The 20819-nt window shown below is 50.0% G+C and overlaps 1 protein-coding gene across 8 annotated transcripts in view; it reads left to right on the top strand.

Annotated features, from left to right (window-relative positions):
• Window positions 1-19620, top strand: part of ST3GAL3 (ST3 beta-galactoside alpha-2,3-sialyltransferase 3) — a 175992-nt gene extending 156372 nt beyond the window's left edge. For 7 of the 8 annotated variants that reach the window (XM_017824733.1, XM_017824737.1, XM_017824736.1 and 4 more), the window contains 2 exons: window positions 3400-3546; window positions 15722-19620. In XM_017824733.1, coding sequence (XP_017680222.1) covers window positions 3400-3546; window positions 15722-15811 — 237 coding nt within the window. In that variant the 3' untranslated portion in view covers window positions 15812-19620. The remainder of the gene's footprint in view (window positions 1-3399; window positions 3547-15721) is intronic. The other variant, XM_017824735.1, reaches the window with a different exon arrangement.
• The last annotated feature ends 1199 nt before the right edge of the window (window positions 19621-20819 follow it).

Raw genomic sequence — 20819 nt, 5'->3', positions numbered from 1 at the left:
TTTGCACCCAACGGATTCATGTGCCTGTGTACAATCAGGAGAGCTCGGAAGCTGCGTAGTTGCAGCCAGAGAGTAATTATAACCATTTCTTCCCTGATACGTGGCTCCACTCATTTGCCACTTCTTTGCTGAGAGGAGAGGAGAGTCCTTTCCTTGGACCTGGAGAATGCTGCTGAGTTGGCTTCTCTGCAGCACAGCCTGGGACACCTCCCTAGATCCTACAAGGCCTTGTCTCTCCCATGCTGCAAGCTGGACCCGAGGTAGTTCTTCATTTTCAGCAGGGAGGACTAGCAGAAGCTCAGCAGGCTGCCACAGGAGAAAAGGACTCAGTTTCTCTAGCTTAAACCAAATCAGGACAAAAGTACTAACCTTTAGTTAACCAACAATTGTGCTTCTTTTATACTTCTGTTCAAGCTAGCTCCTTTTTCTTCAAGGCTGTTGAATTCCCCGGTTACTGCATCCCTCTGATGATTGCTTCTTTTCTAAAGATAAGCAGTTTGGAGCAAGTGCCCAGTTATATGTATTAGATCTGGTTGCACACACATTTTATACTTGTGTTCTTCTCTTAGGCAGTGTTAGTTACAGGTGGGCTCTGCAAGCACCCCTGTGCTGCCCTGACAGTTACTGCCCTCAATGAATAGCAAGAATAATAATCTTTACAGTATTTTCGAGGTGCTCCTCTCTAGCCCACAGGGTTCTGATGTGCAAACAGCAGTGGGATGTGAGGCTGCATCTCACCAATGAAGGCAGGAATGGCTGCAGATCTCTGCCTTCAAGGGGGATACACACTAGGCTGTAGCTACCACAGTGTTGGAGGGTGCTAACATCCATAAGGAATAATTCAATTAAGAAAATGCCATCGGATCATCAGTTTCCAAATGTGATTTCAGAGCAATGCAAAACTATTTTGCAAGGACACTGATAGTTGTAGGGACCAAGCCAGATCCATCTACTACAGTTCAAGAAGTTAGGTAGGTAGATGGTCTCTGGTATTTTAATCATTTTTGAGAGCAGAGCAGGTGGTACTGAAGTACTGGCATGTGAGGAACTAATGAAGAACAGAAGCAGATGAGAAAATTAGCTCCTATTTTTCCTTAAAACCGTCAACATATTATAGATAGAATAAAGTCAGGCAGATATTTGGTGACAAAGGAGAGTTCACTCTCAATTTCTGTTTTCTGTTATTCTCCAAACAGAAGTAAGAATTATGCCTGAAAGAAAGTTGTGGTCGTTTGGCAGTCCTCCCGTGAGGTTGGGTAGTGTGATTAATTCTCTGTGGTTTGCAAGACTCACATTAGAAAGTCGGCTCTTAAATGTTAGCTTGGCTTGGCCAGTAGAATTCCCTCCAGGCAAAGACCCTGTGTCTCCCTCGAGCTGTACCGTGGGAATGGGCCCAGTGCAAGTGTGGGTGGTGTTAACACCATCCTATTCCCAATGACGACACAGTCTCAAGGACGTAACCATTTACTCACTATGTTTTGGACACTGTAACTACAGCTCTGCTGAGGGAAAGGGTTTTGTGGCACGTTCACTTACCAGCTGATGCAATTCCAGTGACATCCAGATGTCATCTCCTATGCAAAATAGAGCTGAGAAATCTGAATTCAAACTGCCATGTCCGGGAAGACAGGATGTTCTTGGATATTTTGAAATTCAGGGGAATGTTTGTATCCTTGCCTAATAAACTTTTTCCATTTTTTTTTAAACCCCTATGTTTTAAACCCCTTGATATTTTTTGGCTATCGGTGAATTAACAATTAACTAAAGTAACTAGAATAAAACCAGTATTGTTTGTGGGAGTATCAACTGAAATTAAGCAGCAAGAACAAAATGACTCTGCTGTTTTTCCCAACATCTAGAGCTGGCACAGGAGGATATAGGAAGGTCTTCTCATTTTAGATGTTCACTGTTACAGTTGTGCTGCAAATGTTTTAATTTAATGTCTCACTGACTTAGCCATAAGCAGTTTTTGCCTGTTTGTCTTCACATTAGAGTAATTCCAGTGCACTATAGTGAATTTCTCCGTAGCATGTGAGTTGTGCTCCCAGCTCTGCACGTCTCAGATAGGGTATGGGTGACATCCTTTGCTTGGAAAACATTGTTCTTCCCACTGGTCAGGCAGTCAGAAGTGCTGACAAAAACTGGTTCCTTTGAATGAGAAGCAGAAATTCAAAACATTGTTCCCAACCTTTTTGAACATGCAGTAGCATTGCTCACCGGTTCAGGGTAAGCCATTGTCAGTGAAAAATATAAATGTGCAGTTGGTTTCTACACCTCAGCTAGGAGGCTGTCACCCTTGGTGACTGTCTGAGCACGTCCTCTGAATTCATGATACTTTTGATACGACCGGTATTGGATGCTCTACAAATGAAGATAAGATACGTGGGTGGATTTCTCAGCCTCTCCCTAGCTCCCGGGGCAAAGCTGCCTCTGGATTCATCTGGCTAAAGGGGAGCTAGAAGAGTCAGTGAGCTAGGATTTTACACTGGAAACACTTGGCTGTCCCAGTGGTCATGTTCATCTGAACACAGAGGAGGAGTTGTAGCTGTACGGGGCCTCGACAGAAGCCAGGTGAAACAGGAAGAGCTGAGGCTGGACTTCAGTGCAAATGGCAGGTCAGCAGATGGGAGAGGACAGTTGGGGTGTCCCTGCTTGGAGTGCTACCACCCATCTCTGACTGGCTTCCCACTGCTCCTTGTCTTCCCAGAATGCTGTGGGTAGGAGGGTATGGCACAGGCCAGAGTACCCTTTGCCTGTTGGAGTGCCCCTGGGGAAAGGAAGGGGTCTTGGACCACACTTCTGCCTATCTCCTCTCCATCTCCCAGAGCTGTTCAACAACCTTAAATTGCTTTTACCATCAGTAAAACAAGCTGTTCCTTATTCTGCTCCTGTGTGGTGACCTGTTTGGGATAAGTATTCCTCCTTAGCCTAACTGGAAGCCAATAATGTGCATAGCATTGTAATCCAGTATCTACATCTGTTTTAATTTCGGAAAGCTAACATATTCACTGTGATTCATCCTCCAGCTCATCTGCTGCCCTCTTCTCAGGATGGCAGAGTTGTGGAAGGGGAGTCTAACCATCTTCATTAATACCTCTACCCTTCAGTGCTCTCCCCTGGAGAGTCATGTCACAGAGCCTCAAACAAGAGCTGCTGCTTTTGGGTTAGATAATTCACAGGAAGCTGGCTGATGTATGAGTTTCTTTACAAGTTGGGAGGCTGTTGACCCCACCAAACTGACACTATGCAGCTGACGTGCAATTATAACCAAATACCGTATTTCTGGTTTTCTGTTTAGTAGCAGCAGTGCCCTTGTGAGCAGGGACAATAAGAGGAAATCTTTGATTATAAAAATGGCAACCTGCTAATGACTTCCATTCCTGCTTTCTCTCCTCTCAGAACATCCCCACCTTGGGAAGCGTAGCAATAACCATGGCTCTCCACAACTGTGATGAGGTGGCGGTAGCTGGGTTTGGCTATGACATGAGTTCACCCAATGCACCCCTGCACTACTATGAGACCATCAAGATGTCTGCCATCAAAGAGGTAGGGAGCTCCTGCCAAGCACATCCTCCTGCCAAGCCCGCCGGCCACCCCGATTCCAGAGCCTGACTGGGATGGTGATGTCAACTTCCAGCTTTCCTGTGTGGGTCAAAACCACAGCTCCACCCATGCATTTGCCTGTAAAATTCTAGACATTCTCCCAAGTGCAATGTATGTTAAAAATGGTTATTACTGCTGGGAAAAGTTCTCTGGAATGTGTATATAATGTAATTCCTTCTTTGAGCAGCAGGGAAAAGATTCACATAAATGTTAACTCAAGAAGGGTGAAAGGGAGCGGTCCTGCTCTGGGGTTGAAAAGATGTGACCTCTCCTGATTTTTGATCCATTGTACTGCTCTCTGATCCATAGGCTTCTTTTGTGAGATGATCCCCTCTTCAGGCCCTGTGAAACATGGGAAGGTGAGATCAGCCCGTGCAGCTCTCAGAGGACTGTTCAGCAGCAGTTCACATATCAGGGCTCTGCAGACACTGCTTTGTAAAGAGATGCACACTAGAAACATTTTCTGGTACTATCACAGTGATACAAACAGCATTTTTTGATGAACAAAAGCTCTCTTATTGGTATAATGGAGCAGTTAGATGCCTTCAGGTCTGTCCATTTCTGGTACCAAACTAGAGCAAACTTGAGACACTGGTCAAAGCTTCTGTAGTGGGGAGGTTTGCTGCTTTTTTGGTGGAGCTCGTTCTTTCCCAGCACAGATGAGGCCCAGATCTTTCTAAAATTGCTTCTCCCTCTTCACTGTCTCCTTGGCAGGGAAAGTTTCTCTATCCTACTCCATGCTGTGAAAAGTTGTATTGTTCGTGGACAGTAGCTGTCTTCTGGCACTTGGCATTTGTTCACCTCAAGCACTTTACCATTGCTCCAGACTAGGAGGGAACCTGGGAAGTTGTGTTTTTTCAAATCACAAGATTGTACGTGTCGTAGTACTCTCACAGGCTGCAGGCTGCATGACCCTAGGCAGACTGAGAGGAATTATAAATCAGTGATTAGTCAACTTGAGAAATGAGAAGCGTGTGTCTAATTATCAAGAATAATGAGGCTTTGGAACAGGCTCTGAGGAGAGGCCAGGAGAACACACTGAGTTTGGGAAAAGACTGTGAGGAAGTCCTAGTATATCAAGGGACTGGACATTGTGGTCCTGAGGTACCTTCTGGGCCTGTGGAGGTAGCAAGAGAGTCTGCCTTGGTCAGTGACATAACCCTGGATTTAATCAGTCCTGGCTGGGAAAGTGAGTGCTCATTTACAGAATTTGAGGGGTACGTCCAGAGAGGAAAATTGAATTGAGTCACTGTGTACAGAGGTGGTCTGGCTTGTGAAATCCCTGAATAGAAAATAGCCAAGGAATATAATTTTTGCAGCAGTGGAGGAGGTATAACCATTGGCTTGCCTGGTTCTGGCTCTTCCTTGGGCATCTGCTTATAACCACTGCCAGAGAGACAGCACCCTGGGCTCCACAGGCCCGGGTCTGATTCATTACAGCTGGTTGGCAAAAACAGTTGGATAACAGAGTCTCTGGTTGAAGTCACTGGTCCAGACCACTTGGATCTCTGATTTTGGAGACCAGCACCCTGAATGGGATCCAAACGCCACTGGAAGGCAGGAGGAAGTCACTCTTGGACATTGTGTGTGGTCTCAGGAATAAACGTTGTGTGGCACAGGGCAGTTAGATGAGGATGAACACATGAAATGCAACCAGTAAGGTCTCCTGGAGAGAGCAGTTAGTGCCTGATTTGCCAGGCCTCTGCTGTCTGGAAGCTGTCAGTCATCGTGTCCGGGATGTTCTGTACAGAGGTGAGGGAGCGTTGAAAGGTTCTGTGAAGCCTCACTAGTTCAGATGTCAGTGGATTTGTTTCTGCAGACAAGGCTGTTGTTGAGAGCTCTGCAGGCCAGAGGAGCTGGTTCTAGGAGGAAGGTTCCTGTTCCACTTGAAGACTGGTTACCTGATACATGTCTGCCCATCTAATCCCCACATCCTCACCCACAGCTCCTCTTACGTTTCACTGCCCTGGTACAAGAAAAGCCATCTGTTCCCAAGTATCAATAATTAATGCTCCTCCTGCCTCTGCCCCTCCCAATATGACAAATTGTTTGTGATATTGTGGAATGTGAAGAGCAGAGCGAGGATCGCATTTCTTTCTCTCCCGTTTAATATTAATGGTAGCTGGTAATTGTTAGTCACCTGAGGGTGAAGTTGAAAGGTGAAGGGCATAATAGCTGGGTTATGTCTTCTGCAGTTGCCCTCAAAGAATGCACAAATAGAGATTTGGCCCTCTCCAGACTGGAAGCACCTTGCACACCCTGCTTGAAGAAAAATCTGCATGCACTTTGCAAATTGGGAGGCTGGCCTGCACTGATACCTTGTGCCAAACCTTGCCCTTGGCATTAGTGAAATAGTGACTCAGAACCCAGCTCCGCCAAGATCTTTGTCTGTTCCATCTGCTCTGACACTCAGAGGCCCAAAGGGCATCCACAGCATTTTCCTCAGTGTTACTTTGGACCTCTGGGATTATGTCCAGGCCTAGTTCATTCTGGTCCTCCTCTACCTTTCAGCATCTAAAGGAGCACTAAAGCAGGCTGTGCCTTGAAATTATGCAAGCATCATCTTTGTCCTCTGGCCTGCAGACTCATGGAGCCTGGAGTACTCATTCCTGGGCAGGGAAGGGGAGCAGGTTTGCTTAACCTTGCCTCATCACAGCTGTTCCACAATAACGAACATCCCAGGCAGGAACCCCTGCAGTTTGACCAGGTTTGGTGGGGCAGAACCTCTGTTTCTGAAGTTCAGATCTCTTCACTGAATGCCAAGCTCCTCCAGCCTGAATGTCCAAAAATCTTCAGTGTTTAATGCTAGAGAGCAGCTGCAGGGAAGCACTCCAGCTCCACCCTGAAACCATCACTGTCTTTACAGAGGAAATGTAAACACCAGCAGTCTCCTGGGTCTGGAGGTGCCACACGTGTGTGGGAGCCTGTCTGGTGACATCTGAGAGCCCCTTCCCTTGCCTGGTGTCTGCAAGGGAAATAGGCCTGCTGGCAAGCGTGAGTCCTCTCAGCAAGGTGTGTCACTGATTTACACTTGAGGCTGCTTGACATCTTTCTGGACACCCTTGAAGCCCCGTGACTCATCTCCAAGGAATTTGCTCTGATTACATAAAAAAGACGGCAAAATGCGCTTGCTTGCTCACAGCTGGGCGGAGATGCCTCTCCCATGCCAAGACTGAGGTGATAAAAATCTCTGAGGAAATTAATGTGATTTTTCCTGCTGCTCTGTGGGACTGGCAGCTGAATTTCCAAGAGGAGAAAAAGCCCTCAAGGTCCAAGATTGTGCTGCTTTTGCTACCACAAAAGGCAGCTGCCTACACTGACTCCTCTAGGATCTCCTTCTGCTGCAGGCTGAGCAGGCATTTCCTGCCCCAGAGGAAAAGGCTCTGCAAGGAGGCAGATGAAGCTCTGGAGCTTCATCACTGTTACTAGTCAAGGGGAAGTGTATGGTCTTTGGACTCTGGCCGGCAGTATGTCTGCAAACGCATGTGGATTCTCCTGTGCTTGTGGATGCTCATGAGAGTAAATTTCTCCAGTTTGGTCCTGGATGGCTTCTTTACCCTCTGTCCTGGGTATCTCAGTGTAATCTGGCCAGGGTATGTCGAGGCAGAGCTGGTGTGGAAGACCCTTTTCTGTTCCCAGGTGTGCCCTGAAGAGCTGGAAGCACACTGGTGCAGTCCTTTCAGTTTTGGGCTGTGAGCTGGAAGATCAATGCTTGCACTGCAAATTGGCCCCTGGATGCCTGCTCTGCTTCCCAGCACCTTCTCCCCTCATCTCTCATCTTCTCCCCATCATGGCTGAGGGTGCAGAATCCCTGGCCTGCACTTCAGCAGGGGATTTCTGGGTGGTATGAAGACAACCTGCTCTTCTCTGATCTGTTACTGGGACACTCCTGCCCAATAGACCCAGTGCTGTTGTATAAACCCTCACAGGTGATTTTTCAGCTCTGACCCCGTCTCTTTGCTTTAACTCAAAAAATGTGGGAATGTCCAAGTGTGTCATCTCCGTTCAGTTACTATTTTCCTTGTTCCAAACAACTTTGCAACAGCTTTTGACCCTTGCCTGCTTCCATGAATGTTGTACAGAAAATGATTTGAGTCTTTGCCAAGGTGTCTGCTAACTTGTTTCTGGTTTTGTGGCAATGAATCCATTGGAGCTGGATTTTCATATGCTTTATTGTATTTTTATTTCTTGCTCAGGTCCTGTAATGCTTCCTGCCCAAGCACTCCATAAAAGTGTATTTTTATCACAGGTCACTGTCTTCTATTAATGTAGAAGTGTCAGACCCACTGGGAACATAGCGAAGGAAACATGGAAATGGTGGTGAGGAAAAAGGAATAATTTTAAAATAGAGTGAAATAGAGATTATTTAAGGATGGGAAAGTGACTGTTTAGAATAGTAAAAACAGGTCCATAAGGAGCTTATGAAACTGAGAGAGCAGAGGGCTGTGCTAAATCATGGGAATGAAGCACAAGACTGGCTCCCAGCATCCTTCCTCCATGTGCTCTGCTCCAGCACACAGCTTTTCCCAGCTTCATGATCCAGAGGGGAGCTTCGATCTCCTGGTCATTTCTTGCAGGAGCAAGAATGTGAGCAAGGAATCACCTTGATGCCACACAGAGAACACCCCGAGCTGTCTTCTTGCACTTGTGGCTGGTAAAAACGGCGAATGCACGATTAAAAGCCACCCTTATCCATCCAGAGCCTGTCTGCGGCATTTGTGTCCCGCAGTGGAGCTGCTGACGGATCTCCTTTTTACTGGAGGAGCAGATCAAGCGCCAGCACCGATGTTGGAGGTGTCAGCTCCTTTGACACAGCTGTGCCCAGCACCTCAGTGACTCACTGCCTGACCCGAGGGGGAGGTGGGCGGCTGTCTTTGATGACTTCTTTCTGATCCTTGGCTCTGCTTCCCCAGCAGGTCTTTGTGGGATGCTGGAGGACACTATCATGTAACAGTTCTCATTCAGCCTGTGTAAGGGCTGTCAGAAGGGCCAGGGGAGGTGGCCTGCAGCATGCAGTGACACGCAGCTTTGTCTCTGTCTCTCCCCAACAGCAGCTACCTCTCAGAATAATCCACAAACATCAAGTTTGGAGTCTCACAAACAATAGTGCTTTATCATCATCTGGGCTCTCTCTGTGAAGCCGTCTTTTGCATTTTAAATCAACGCAAGTTGCTTGGGAGGGGGTGGTCGGGCTGCTTCAGGCCTCCAAGTACCTTAAAGTTTGCGGTAGCCAACAAGAAGAACAAAACTCCTTTGAAAGCCGGGCAGATGTCTAGCCTGGTGATTTATAGACTGAAAACACGGCTATTCGAGCCTGGCTGATGAATTGCGATTGCAGTACAAGGAGTGGTGCAGACTGAAATGGAGGTCAGCTTTGGAGGGGGAGGTTAGGAGCTGGGGCATGGGGACCTCTGAAAGGGCAGTGCTTTTTCTTGGGGCCGGCAGTGATGACTGATGAGGTTTATGCGTTTTTGTCTTTGTTTAAAAGCCACCTGTTTGACAGCGTTTTGGCTGAGAGAAGGCCTCACATGCTGTTCCTGTGCGTAAGGACTGTGTGTCTATGTAATAGAAGTCTGGAGAAGGTTGGTGGAGTAGTAGTCATGGCCAGAGCACAGATATTGCCTTGTTCAGTAGGAAAGTACAGTAACACTTGCATTATCACTGTGCACTAATAGCAGCAAGGAAGGTATGGCTGTAGGATGGGCAAAAACGGAATTAGAGTTCAGACAATCTCTCTGTAGAAAAAGAAAGTAAAAGATCTACAGGGGTGTGCTAGAGCCCAGCTGCTGACCCCAGCATTGAATGCAGATGTCTGTAGGGGTGCTGGGTGCCACCAGAAATGGCACCGTCATGAATGTACAGTACAAGCCAGCATGACTGTCAAGAGGAGAGCCAAGGTATTCTCAGACACAGTGGCTAGCACAGCTCTTGTCACCCACCGTGAGGGCACAAGAAGAGCTGTTGGCCTTTCACAGCTGTTTTTAGCATGTCCCCCTTGCAAAGAGACATTTTAGGAAATTGCCTTTGATCAAGTACCTTCATGGTTAAATTAAGTGGGAAGGCAACAGAAGGGATGATATAACTCAATAACTCAGATTTTGCTTCCGAAGGGAGGGAGCTTGATAAGCAGGTCTGTATATAGACTCAGCAGTGCCGGCGGGGTGCTCAGTGAAATTGGGACACACATGCAGACTCTGACCTCTCTGAATCTGGGCCTAGCCTAGGAGAATGGGCTACTAAAATCAGATGCACCGAAGAGCTCATGAACTCATTGTAGACTTGAAATCTTGTTTGTGAAAGTACAATAATCATCTGCAGTTCATGCTTGCAGCAAGGGGGCAACTGGCAGAAAAAGGCTGTAGGCATAACTTCATAAAGAGCTGCTTCCAAGTGGTGTTAGAAGTAATAGAGGAGTGAGGAAGAGCATCAGGAGACTTTGCTCCTGATGACTGGAAAGGACAGAGATAGAGTGGAAACTGGCAAAATTCAAGTTCAATTAGATCTTGCAAAGGAAAAGAAGCAAAGACTGGACAGTCTCACTGACAAGCAAATAATAAGGAAACAAGGAAAGAATTACCAGGGCGGGCATTCAGGGAAGTGAAGGAAGCGGAAGGATTAAAGTGGGAGCCACATGAATATATATATATATATATGTGTATTACCTCCATCAGGGTGATATGATCAATGTGAGAGAAAGAATGGCTTATGGTGAGAAGTTCACAGACAAAGAAAACTACTGGGTCAGCAGTGAAAGGAAAAAGCTGTTGAAGCTAATGCACTAGGTGTGAGAGCCCAAGAGATCTCTGTTCCACTTTGAACCAATTAAGCTGCAAGTCCAGAGGAAAAGGTCCCCAATAAATCTATCAGGTTACACATGGTTCCACAGGATTAGCTTGTAGTGGACATAATACTTCTTTTTTCCCTTCTTTTTTTTGGGGGGGATGGGAGCAAGGAAAAATAATCCTGTCAAATTCAGACCTCTTAATCTAACCTCAGAGGTACTATTCAGAACTTCAGAGCGGAGCTTAAATGAAAGAATAATTAAATCTTGAAAGCAAACACAACATGGATTTACCAAAGGCAGGTTACAAAAACTAATTTAATATCTTTATTTGATTAAAAAAAAATCATTCTTGAGACAGAAGAAGTGTGGTAGCCCAGTCTGTCAGAAGTTAAGTTAAGCGTGTGATACTGTGCTGTGTGAGATATTATTAAGCTTCAGAAGCCACAGTTTGGTGCAACACCTGTATGTGAATAGTCTCTCTAAAAGAGAACACAAAAAGCAGCACTGAATGGACAGCTGGGAGTTCCTCCACAGGAAGTCATGTTTAGTGTTTGCTCTAATGATTTTTGGCACAGAAAGCAATGGTGTGCAAGTGGAATTTGTGACGAGACAAAACCAGGTGTGGTCAGTACAAGGGAGGATCAAAATACCATCCAGGAAGACCATGAGCACCTTGAGAACAGGAGTAAACTGGGTGGCATGAAACCTAAGAGTATGAATGGAAGGTCCTACTGTTTGGGGCAATAACACACATTTTGACTCTAAGCTGGGATAACATCATTTGGCAGTGGCAGAGGAGGAAAGTGCTTAGGTAGGTACAAATAAATCACAGGATAATTCAGGCTGCCAGACTGTTACTGTGAAAAAAAGACAAATGCAGCTCTGGAAAGACTAGAGGAAAGAACTTCTTGTAGAGAGAGGGAATTGCCTCTGCATGAAGCAGAGGCCTTTTTTCTGGTTCACGAGAAGTAAATTTGGGGTAAATAGGGACAAGGGCAGCTATTGTACTTCTGGGAAATTTCCAGTTTTCGTAGGGTAAATGAACAGCCTGTTTTGGTAGAGAGAAGACATGGGTTGTTTAACTTGGTAAAATGAAGACTGAGAAGAGATACCGTTTCTCTCTGTGTAGGTATCGAGAATAAGCATGAGCTAAAAGAGCTGTTTGAAACTTAAAGTTGGTGTAAGAATGACTGGGCATAAAGGAGCTGTGAGTAAATCTCCTGAAGATGGGAAGGTAAGGGTGCCCAGCCATCCCTTTGGTTTCAGTGGATGTGACTCCCAAGGGGGTGCAGGCGGGACAGGGCAGTCTGTGATTGCAGCCACGTCCAGGTGATGGACTGGGAGAGAAGGGGGAAACGGGAGCTGAACGAGGCAGGCACTGGTGTCACGGGAGGTGCACTGGGAGGTGAAACTGCAGCTCAGGGGTGGCCATAAAACACCTGGTGTGTGTGGTGACCATGTTGGGACCAGAGGAAGGGTGTGGGTGAGGAAGAATCATGAAAATTAAGCAGCTCTAGAGACAAGGCAGTAAAGGTTAAAGACAAAGATAAGTTAGCACTGGTGGAGACTGGAAACCAACCGTTACCAGTGAAGTAGCAGTTCTTGCTGCTTTGGTTTCTGTGCAGGTTTTCAGGGAGAAGTGCTGCTGACTTGCAGAAACACGGAGGATGTAACAGAACTGAGAAACCTCCTGCTTTACAACTTGCTATTTTTCGTTAATTCATTCCTCGTTGACTTCACTCTCTAATTTAGCCTTCCTGTGTTTTAATTGCAGCACGCTTGATAAGACTAATGTGGTCTGAAGCTGAGGCATTCCCTGATTGTAATTGATTACAGACGGGGAGCTTACCTTCCTCCTGGGTTGGTCTCTGAAACGTTTTCTTAGTCTTAAAATATTCTACTTGGCTTCTCTTCAAGCAACAGATGATGTTTCGTGCTTCCTTGTGGAATTGTAAAGATAAAAAGGACAGGTGGTTTGGGGCTGCTGCATTTGCATAATGCTGAAAGGTGGCTTTAACTGATGATAAATTTTCATCTAATAACTGTGACCAAGCGCTCAGACCCACTGCCACCTCCCTGGGATGAACAGCCAGAACAGTGCATGTGCTTGCAGAGTAACTCTCCTCCTGCTGCTTCTCTCTCCACTGGAAAGAGCAAACATCCACTACTCAGAGAGAGACCCATAGCACAGGAAATCCTAGCGTGATCCCCAGAGAACAAGAAGGGTTCTGGAGCCTCCTGTGGTGTTCCTGCTGTGAGCTCAGGCAAGCAGCCTGTTTGTTTGCACAAGTGGAAGCTGCACCGGATGCGAGCAGCAGAGGAAGGAGAGGGCAGGGCCAGTCTGCCAGGTTGCAGGAGCAGCAGTAGTGGTGATGTGCAGGGACAAGAAGGTGGCAGTGAAAGGCTGCTCCATCACTGTCTTGGAGGTTCAGATTGACAAGGGAAGAGCTGGAGTTTTCTGCTAGTGGTGTGTGCTACCCAGGGTGATATTTAGAGTGTATACACCCTGAAAGCTGCTAGATTTTAGGGGGTATTTTGTTGCCTTTTCCTGCTGAGGCAATGGGACCAAGGTGCTTGTCTGTCTGCCGGTTTTGAGAAAACTGCTCTGGCTCTTCTCCCCACTGCCGCTGCTGGTGCTGGAATGCAGCTTCCTTTGCCTGATTAGCTCTGTCTGTCAGTGGGGTGAGTGAGTCCCTCTCCTGTAATCAGTAACCGGAGCTGGTGTTGAAGACATGCCTCATCCCTCCTGCCTGCATTGCTGTTGGACAAGGGGGGAGCAGCACTGCACTGAGTGCCCTGATACTGCTCTTCGGGAGGGATGAAAGCTTGTCCTCACCAGGGAACCTCTTTCTCTGTGGGCTTACATGAACCACAGAACATTTGAGAGTACTGATGCAGACATCAGTAAGATCCATGCTTCAGGTGGGAGGCTGAATTCCCTTTCATGTGACTTCTTGGAACAAGGAGTTAGTGGCAGTGGCCAGGGTATAGAGCAGGCTGGATGCTGAGCAACTAGAGGCCGGTAGGTCTTGCCAGCAGTTTTTCAGTCAGTGCGGGAGCCAGACCTAGCCGTAGAGAGACTGCAATTCTATCACCCAAAGTTTTATTATCCACCTCCTGTACTTAAATTCCTGCTCCACTTGTACTTTTCACAAAGCAGATTTCCTCTTGCCATCAGATAAGGCACTTGCACGTGGCTTGAGGTGACGTTTTAGGTGGTGGTTTGAGTTTGCCTAGAAGTGGCTGCTTCCCCAGTTCCCGTCTGCACAAGGAACACAAGCAGCTTGTCCTGGCCAAAACCAGGTGGCTTCTCATACTGTCTGATGAGGCTGAAAGGCGTGAAGGAGGGCTCAGATTGTGCTATGACGTATCAGGCGCATCAGGCTCCTGGTGCTCCAGGCAGGTTTGAAGGACAGGCCCAGCCAGATGTAAGTGAATGCATTGAGACCTGGTGTCCCAGCATGACAGCTGCTGGCTGCCTGTTGGCAGGAGCACACCCGCACCCTCGGCTGCCTCTGCTGGTGCTGAGCCTTCCTAGCAAGGGGCTGTGTTGGCAGAAGAGACACTGGTGCGTGGCAGGGGCCAAACTGAACCCCCAGCTGACATTCCACATATGGGACTGTTTCCAGCACACTGGAGGTTCCTGGCTCTCTGGCTTCAAGTGACAGCCACGCTCAGCCCTGCTCTCCCAGCTCTCTCTGCTCTGTACCACCATCATTCCCAGTGCTGCTTTCTGGAAATGATGCTTTTTTCCTTTTACAAGCCACCTTGCTTCTCAGTGCCAGATTTCACTCTGCTTTTATGTTAGCAGAAGCACTGAGTTGTTTCTGGGCAGCATCTTCTCAGTTTAGGGATGGGATCTTCCACATTTACAGAGTCCCAAAGAGCACCAACACAATTTACCGGTGTGGTCCTGTACTACTGTACCCTTTGGAGGGTTCAGGTAACAGTGTCACTGGAAGCAGAGGAAGTCGAAGACTTCTTTTGAACACAGGTTACAAGGTAACACCTGCCTGAGCTTTCTTTAGCAGCTGTAACTGTTATTGCTGTGCACTGAGGGGATGGAAGTGGTTTTTGGATGCACAGTAGCAGCAAGAGAGGTATTTCCAAAATGTGCTGGAGATCTAGATAGGGACCTTCAGTCCCTTGGACCTCTTGGAAACCCCTGCATGCACACCATGACTGAGGCTGTCAATGCCATGCAGGAGTCATGGCTGAGATCTGCCTGTCCCAGACAGGACAGGGCAGGACAAGCAGCAGATGGCAGGAGATCCACATACACGTTGTGCATGATGTGTACAACCAGTGCTTTGCAGGCAGGTGCCCACAGTTCTGCGGTGGGTAAACTGGATTTCAATACCTGTGGCAGAGTGCCCTCAGTGGGCTCATGGGACTGGTGCTTTGTTGGTTTGAGTCCATTTCAGAGAGGCTCCTGTAGAGTGATTTTGTCATGGTCCAGATCGTATTTAGAGCTCAGGTTAGCTGCTGACCAGAGCACTGTGCTGGAGCCCCGGAATCATTTAGTGGGATTCTTGTCCTGTTGGGAGATTTAGGGGAAAGTTGCTTTTCCCTGTTCTGCCTTTGTCTCCACGAGGAGACAAACAACTTACTGCTGTCATTAAGTGCTTCAATAGTACTGGTGCTGGGGAGTGATGGCAGATGCTGTGGTCCCTGCTAAAACCTGCTGCAGGAAACACATCTGGGTGGGCTGACACCACCCATAGCAGTCACTGCTTTGAAGTCCCTGCTGGCAGATGTGGCCATTTCACCCTTGGTATTGTATTAGTGTAACCTTTAGCATGTGATTTCTTCGTGACAGGGCCAGCAGAGGCAAAAGCCAGATTTAATGGGGCTGGTCCTAGGGTTTTTCAGCTGCATGCACCACCATGCATTCCCAGAGACCTCCCTTGGCAGGGAGCTGTGTGTGATGGGCACAACATGTCCTGCCACCATGTTCTGTGCCAGCTCTGTTGCCCAGCATACACCACCATCAGTACTGCACTATCAAACTCATGTGTAAGATAGCTTGGGAGGGCACTGTAACCAGCTACATCTCCCCAAGGGACCTGGATTGCCTAGATCTCACCATGCCAAAAAAAACTTCACCTAGCCCATGGGAAGACCTTCTACCTTAGCTACACAGGTCTGACCCTGCAAGTGTATCAGCTTTAGATAAGGGAAGTCCCTTGGTCTGCAGGGGCTCTTCTGGTCTGCAGCAGGGTCTTTTTCCTTGGCAGAAGCCACTGCCTTGGGTCAAGTCTCCCATAACCTGAGGGACAGGAGCATGTTGGCCAGGGTAGTTGCTGACTTTCTGTCTCTCCCATTTTCTTCCAGTCTTGGACGCACAACATCCAGCGGGAGAAGGAGTTTCTGAGGAAGCTGGTGAAAGCTCGAGTCATCACTGACCTAACCAGTGGGATTTGAGTGGCTGCAGCCACTGCCTCCAAGGGAGGAGATGAAGACACGCTGCAGCTCTGGGAGCAGGCACTGGCAGCCCCCTGCAAGAATCCCACCTCACTGAAGACACACAGAGATGCCCAGGTGCTCTGGGAAGACCCTCTTGCATTGCCAGTCTGCACGAGGGTTGCACCTGCCACCTCCAGGCCTAGAGCTGGCAGGAGGTGGGCAAGGGACTGAGTAGACAGTTCTTGAACTCTGCATTGCAGACAGATCTTCTGCATCCTGAATTAGACAGGAAAGACTCAGGAGAGAGAAGAAAGATTTGTGAATAAAATGATTTGTGCCAAATGGGAGGTGATGCTGCCCCAAGGCAGCAATGCCTGAATGTACAAAGTATTATTTTTTAAAAAGACTGCTGGAAGCATACTAGAAATACCAAGGTACAAGGCAAAGCCTGCTTGTTCACAGCCCTGCAAAAGGCCTGGCCTCTTCATGCTCCATCTGCGTTGTCACCAGCCTCAGACCTTTCCCCAGGAAAACAAATCCATCCAGAACTTTGGTGTTGTTGGTGCTGCTATAATTCAAAGGGAGAATAATGGCTTCCTCTCATTCTCCACTTGGAGCTTCTGAATGGAGATGAGCATGGGTTTGTTTTTCTGTGTTTTTCCTTGCTTCCTCCACAGAGGCGGCAACAGCAGCAGCAGCCATCGACTTGGCTGTGTTTTTCATGGCCATTTGCTCTGCCTCTGCCCTGACCCCGAGGTGGAGGGGGGAGCTGATGGCTTTCTCCACCTCCCGCAGACCCTCCCCACCTTCCTGCCTGTCACGGTGTGGAGGAGCCTGCCTCGTTGTGCTCAAGGCTTTCAGGCCTCTTGGTTTGTGCCTGCTGTGCAGGGCCACCCTGGAGTCCGTGCACGTTGGTGTCACTGTTTCTGGACAGCATCTCACTTTGGTTTTGTGTGGGAGGGGAGCAATTTGTTCTTTGGAAGGAGGTCATATCTCGAGCGGAGATCTCAAGCTTTACATTTTGAGAGCAGACCGCTGAAGATGTTTGCTTTATGTTCCAGACTCGATCACGTTCCCTATTTAAGCAACATGTGACCTCAGTAATGATGGATCTTCATGGGAGCCCTCACCCTCCGCTCGGCCCCTGCTCACGCCATTTCCAAACTCCTCCCGTGCTGCTCGAGCACTGCTGCTCCTCCTGCTCTCAGGAGCACATCCTTCCTTGGTCCCAAGATGCAGTATTTGCACATTTGATTTGTATAAGTATTTCAGAGGAGCTGGAATAAACTGAGCAACGTGGCCAAGTGTGAGGACAGCAGGGTGGTCTCCTCCGCTGGGAGGGCATGGGCGGAAGGGGGATCACCAAGGGAATGGTGGAAATCGGCTCCCGTGCTCTCCTGGCCTGGAGCAGGCTGGGCTGCACCCACAGGGACTGTCCAAGTACCTGGGTGTCCAGGCACCAGCACGCAGCCAGCCAGTGCTGAGGTCAGTGGAGTGGGATCCCGAAGGGATGCAGGTTGGGCTCGTGGTCCTGGCACTGCATCTGATGTAGCCCAAGGATTGCAGTCTGTCTTACTCTGAGCTGAAGGGAGAGCGTGGCCCCAGCGTGGACAAGGGATGCTGAGAGCAGGGCTTGCGTGGCTCCCCTGGGCTGCCTCTTCCCCCACTGACTTGTGGGGGGCTGTGACTTTGGAGCTGAGACCCTCAAGGGGGTGTGCAGGAAGGGCAGGCAGTGACCCAGGTGTGGGGCAGAGGAGCAAACTGTACAGAATGGTTTCAGACCAGGCTGCAGGCAGAGGCAGCTCTCAGGACATGGGGCTGAGTGCTGCTTATAGACCAGTGTGGGATGCGTCCCTCAGGAACCTCTCCTGCATGGTGTGCCTGTAGCCAAGGAGTTTACTCAGGGGCAAGTCCTGTCCAGCTTCTGGTTGTGGCTGCTGCTTGCCTTATCATCTGGGAGCACGTCAAGGATTGTGTCTCTTCTGGCATTCTCCTGTTCCCATATCCCTTTCCATCCCTCTGGCCTCCCAAACAGGCAGTCCCTGCTCCCCCAGGGACATTCCTCCCACCAGGATGCTCTGTGAGGTTTCCAGCAGGTTTTTGAGCATATGCTGTGGCAGATACTCCTTTGAAGTCTCCCCCAATTTCTTTTTCCTTCTCAAGGAGCCCAGGGAACGGGATTTCCCTGGCTCTCACCTGGCGACACTCCCTTTGCAGTTTCTGTGTGTCATCCTAGACCCAAGACTGTCATCTGTAGAGTCCCAGTCATGCGGGCAGTGGAGATGCTTGGGCTGGACCTGGCTGAGGTTGTGGTTTGGGAAGCGCTGACACCTACTGCTCAGCCTTCCTGTCATCCCAGCTTTCCACCACGACCAGGGACAGGTCCTGATGGGAATTTGACCCTACAGACCAGGGAGATGACTCCAAGCCCTTCCTTCCACCGTGGTGGGAGTCTCCCGGCAGAAATGCCTAGGCTGACTAGATGAATGCATGGCCCAGGGTGACTGTGGTGGCTCAGGACCACCTGCAAGTAGAAGGAAAGAGTGTTTGGGGGACAGGGCTCCCCTCTAGCTTGCTGACACCACGGAGCAGCCCCCCGGCTGGGTGACGGAGCAGTGTGCAGCACTAGGTTTCACTGCTGGATGCTGTTCCTTTGGCTGCCTCCCTGTGTGCACCTGCAGCCACCTCCCGTTCTCTGAGACGCTGCAGTCCTGCCAGCTCGGAGCAGTGCACGCGGGTCAGAGCACGGTCAGTGGGACGGATGTGAGTCTTGGCCTCTCCCTTGCAGTGACTCACCTTGTCAGATCGGAAGGGAGAGCCCAGGGGAATTCTCCACAGCCTAAATATAGAGCGGGGTTGCCTGGTGCCTCCGATGCGCTGCAGTGCAGAAAGGCCGCTCGGGTGGCGGGGAACCTGCCCAGGGACACCCAGGAGGTCGGGAGCCAGCGCCCACAGCGGGTTTCACTCTGACCAGTGTGGAGGGCAGATCTGGGGAGCTGCAGGGCAGCCAGCACATGCTGCTCCAGGGGAGGGGGCTGCCAGAGAGCTGCTAGTGCTGCACTGACCACACCATGAGCACAGGCTGCTGGTGCATTTGTGGTGTACAGCCCTACGCAGTGCCCACCACCCTGGCGTCAGGCTCCTGCCACCAGTTCGCCCCATTAGGGCTGGCTGTGCCATGTCCTCAAGCTCACACGTGCCAAAGGGAAGCACCATGGCCAGGGAGCACAAGGCAACAGTGGGATCCAATCCAACATTTCTCAGCCCAGTGTCTCTGGGCTTCCAGGATCTCCTTTCCTCAGAGGGAGCGGTGGGGAGGCCCTGCCTGGCCATGCTGTGCTACCCCTCAGTGTGGGCACTGCTGGGAGTGGGGGAGAGTGTCAGGACAGGGCCATCTGTGTCAAACAGGGGCAGTCAGGCTGGGTATAGGCAGCACTGGACATGGGCAAGGGCTTCCAGAGTGCCTGGCAGGGAGGTGGCCACCATGCCGAGCTCCACCAGTGCCGTCGGTCCAAGCGTGCGTCACTCGCAGTATTAGAGACGTGTCCTTCAGTGCAGGAGACCCCTTTGGGGCCACTACCCAGCTCCTCTGGGCTCTGGCTCCTCTCACAGCCTGCATGGGGACTCGCAAAGGCCAGTGCGTTTGCCGGTACTGTACCAAGCTGAGATGCAAGAACTCAATGAGTTTTTAAAATTAGTTTTAGTTTCTGCATTTTTTTTTAATTTCCCCTCTAGGCAGGGAGGGCAAGAGTCTTGCAGGCTCCTCCAAGCCGGCTTATGTCACGTCAATTCAGTCATATCACAGAAGCAATAAAGCTATCAAACAAGCTTGGCTGGCCTCTTTCTTCTGCTGCCGTGGGCCTTCTTTATGGGAGGCAGAGGGATTCCCCTGCTCGGCCTGTCCCCAGCCTGGTTCCACTGCTGTCTCCTCCACCACAGGAATCCAGCTGCTGGGAGCTGCAGCTGGTCAATGCCACTGGCCTGGTGCTGGGGACAGGAGAGGGCTGTGCTCCTCCTTGCAGGTGACCTGAGGGGTGGGAGAGGGCCTCGCTGTTTGGGTTCATTTCATGTTGGAAGGCAAGGGCGTCGGAGCTTGTCCTACCTGGGACAGGCTGTCTGGGACTCTGCCTGCTCTCTTGGGGACTCCCTGCCAGCAGGGTGACTTCCCGCCAAGGGTCACAGCAGCAGTTGGGCTGGGTGCGGCCCTGACAAAGGCAGGTGTCCGGCCAAGTGACCTTCTCACCGCAGTGTCCAGGAAGGAAGCAGTTTAGGAAGCCAGGGGCCAAGGCTGTGACCAGCTCTGACACTTGCCAAGTCCCAGCAGGAGGAGCACAACCCCTGCAGCAAACCCTGGTGATGCCGCCGGGCTCCTGGAGCCGTAGGACGTGTTGGGGACAGTCCCATCGCCTGGAGGAACAGGAAGGCTACTTCCAGGTGGGTGACTGGTCTGCCAGGCCTCCCAGCTCCTAAACAACAAGGGTGGGTTCCTGCCAGCACCCTATGGGACACCACAGGGCAACTGCCCAGCCCTCCCTGTGTGTGGTCTCAGATTCCAAAAGGGAGATGCTGGGGCTGCTCAAACCCTCCTTCCTTCCCTGTCCTCGCCTTGGGAGGGCTGAGGAAGGGGAAAGCACAGAGCCTGGGACCAGGGCACACAGGGCCGTTGAGGTCACCTGAGACAAGGAGACTTGTTCAGAGGTGCCTCTGAAAGAGCCACATCACCGCTGAGATGGGGACACCCGCGTCACAGCTTTCTCCCACATGTATTTTGTCACACCCAGCCATGGCCTCGCACAGGCATGGCAGCAGCCCTCTGGTGTGCTCAGTCCTGCCACTTGACTGGACTGTGTCACCCCCATCCTGCTGCACACAAGGGTGGCACCTTCAGGGACAAATGTCACAGCAGGCCCCAGCCCCGCAGGGCTCATTCCAGACCAGGCAAGGCACTCAGACACCCCAGCCCTAGGGATGCAAGGAGCATGGGCTGACACAGGCAGTGCCAGCAGCAGCCACGGAGCAGGTCACC

Source organism: Lepidothrix coronata, unplaced genomic scaffold (genome assembly GCF_001604755.1).
Source record: "Lepidothrix coronata isolate B3197 unplaced genomic scaffold, Lepidothrix_coronata-1.0 Scaffold112, whole genome shotgun sequence".
NCBI classification, from domain to species: domain Eukaryota; kingdom Metazoa; phylum Chordata; class Aves; order Passeriformes; family Pipridae; genus Lepidothrix; species Lepidothrix coronata.
Note: the sequence above shows the minus strand (reverse complement) of the source record. Positions and strands in the feature narration are given on the sequence as shown.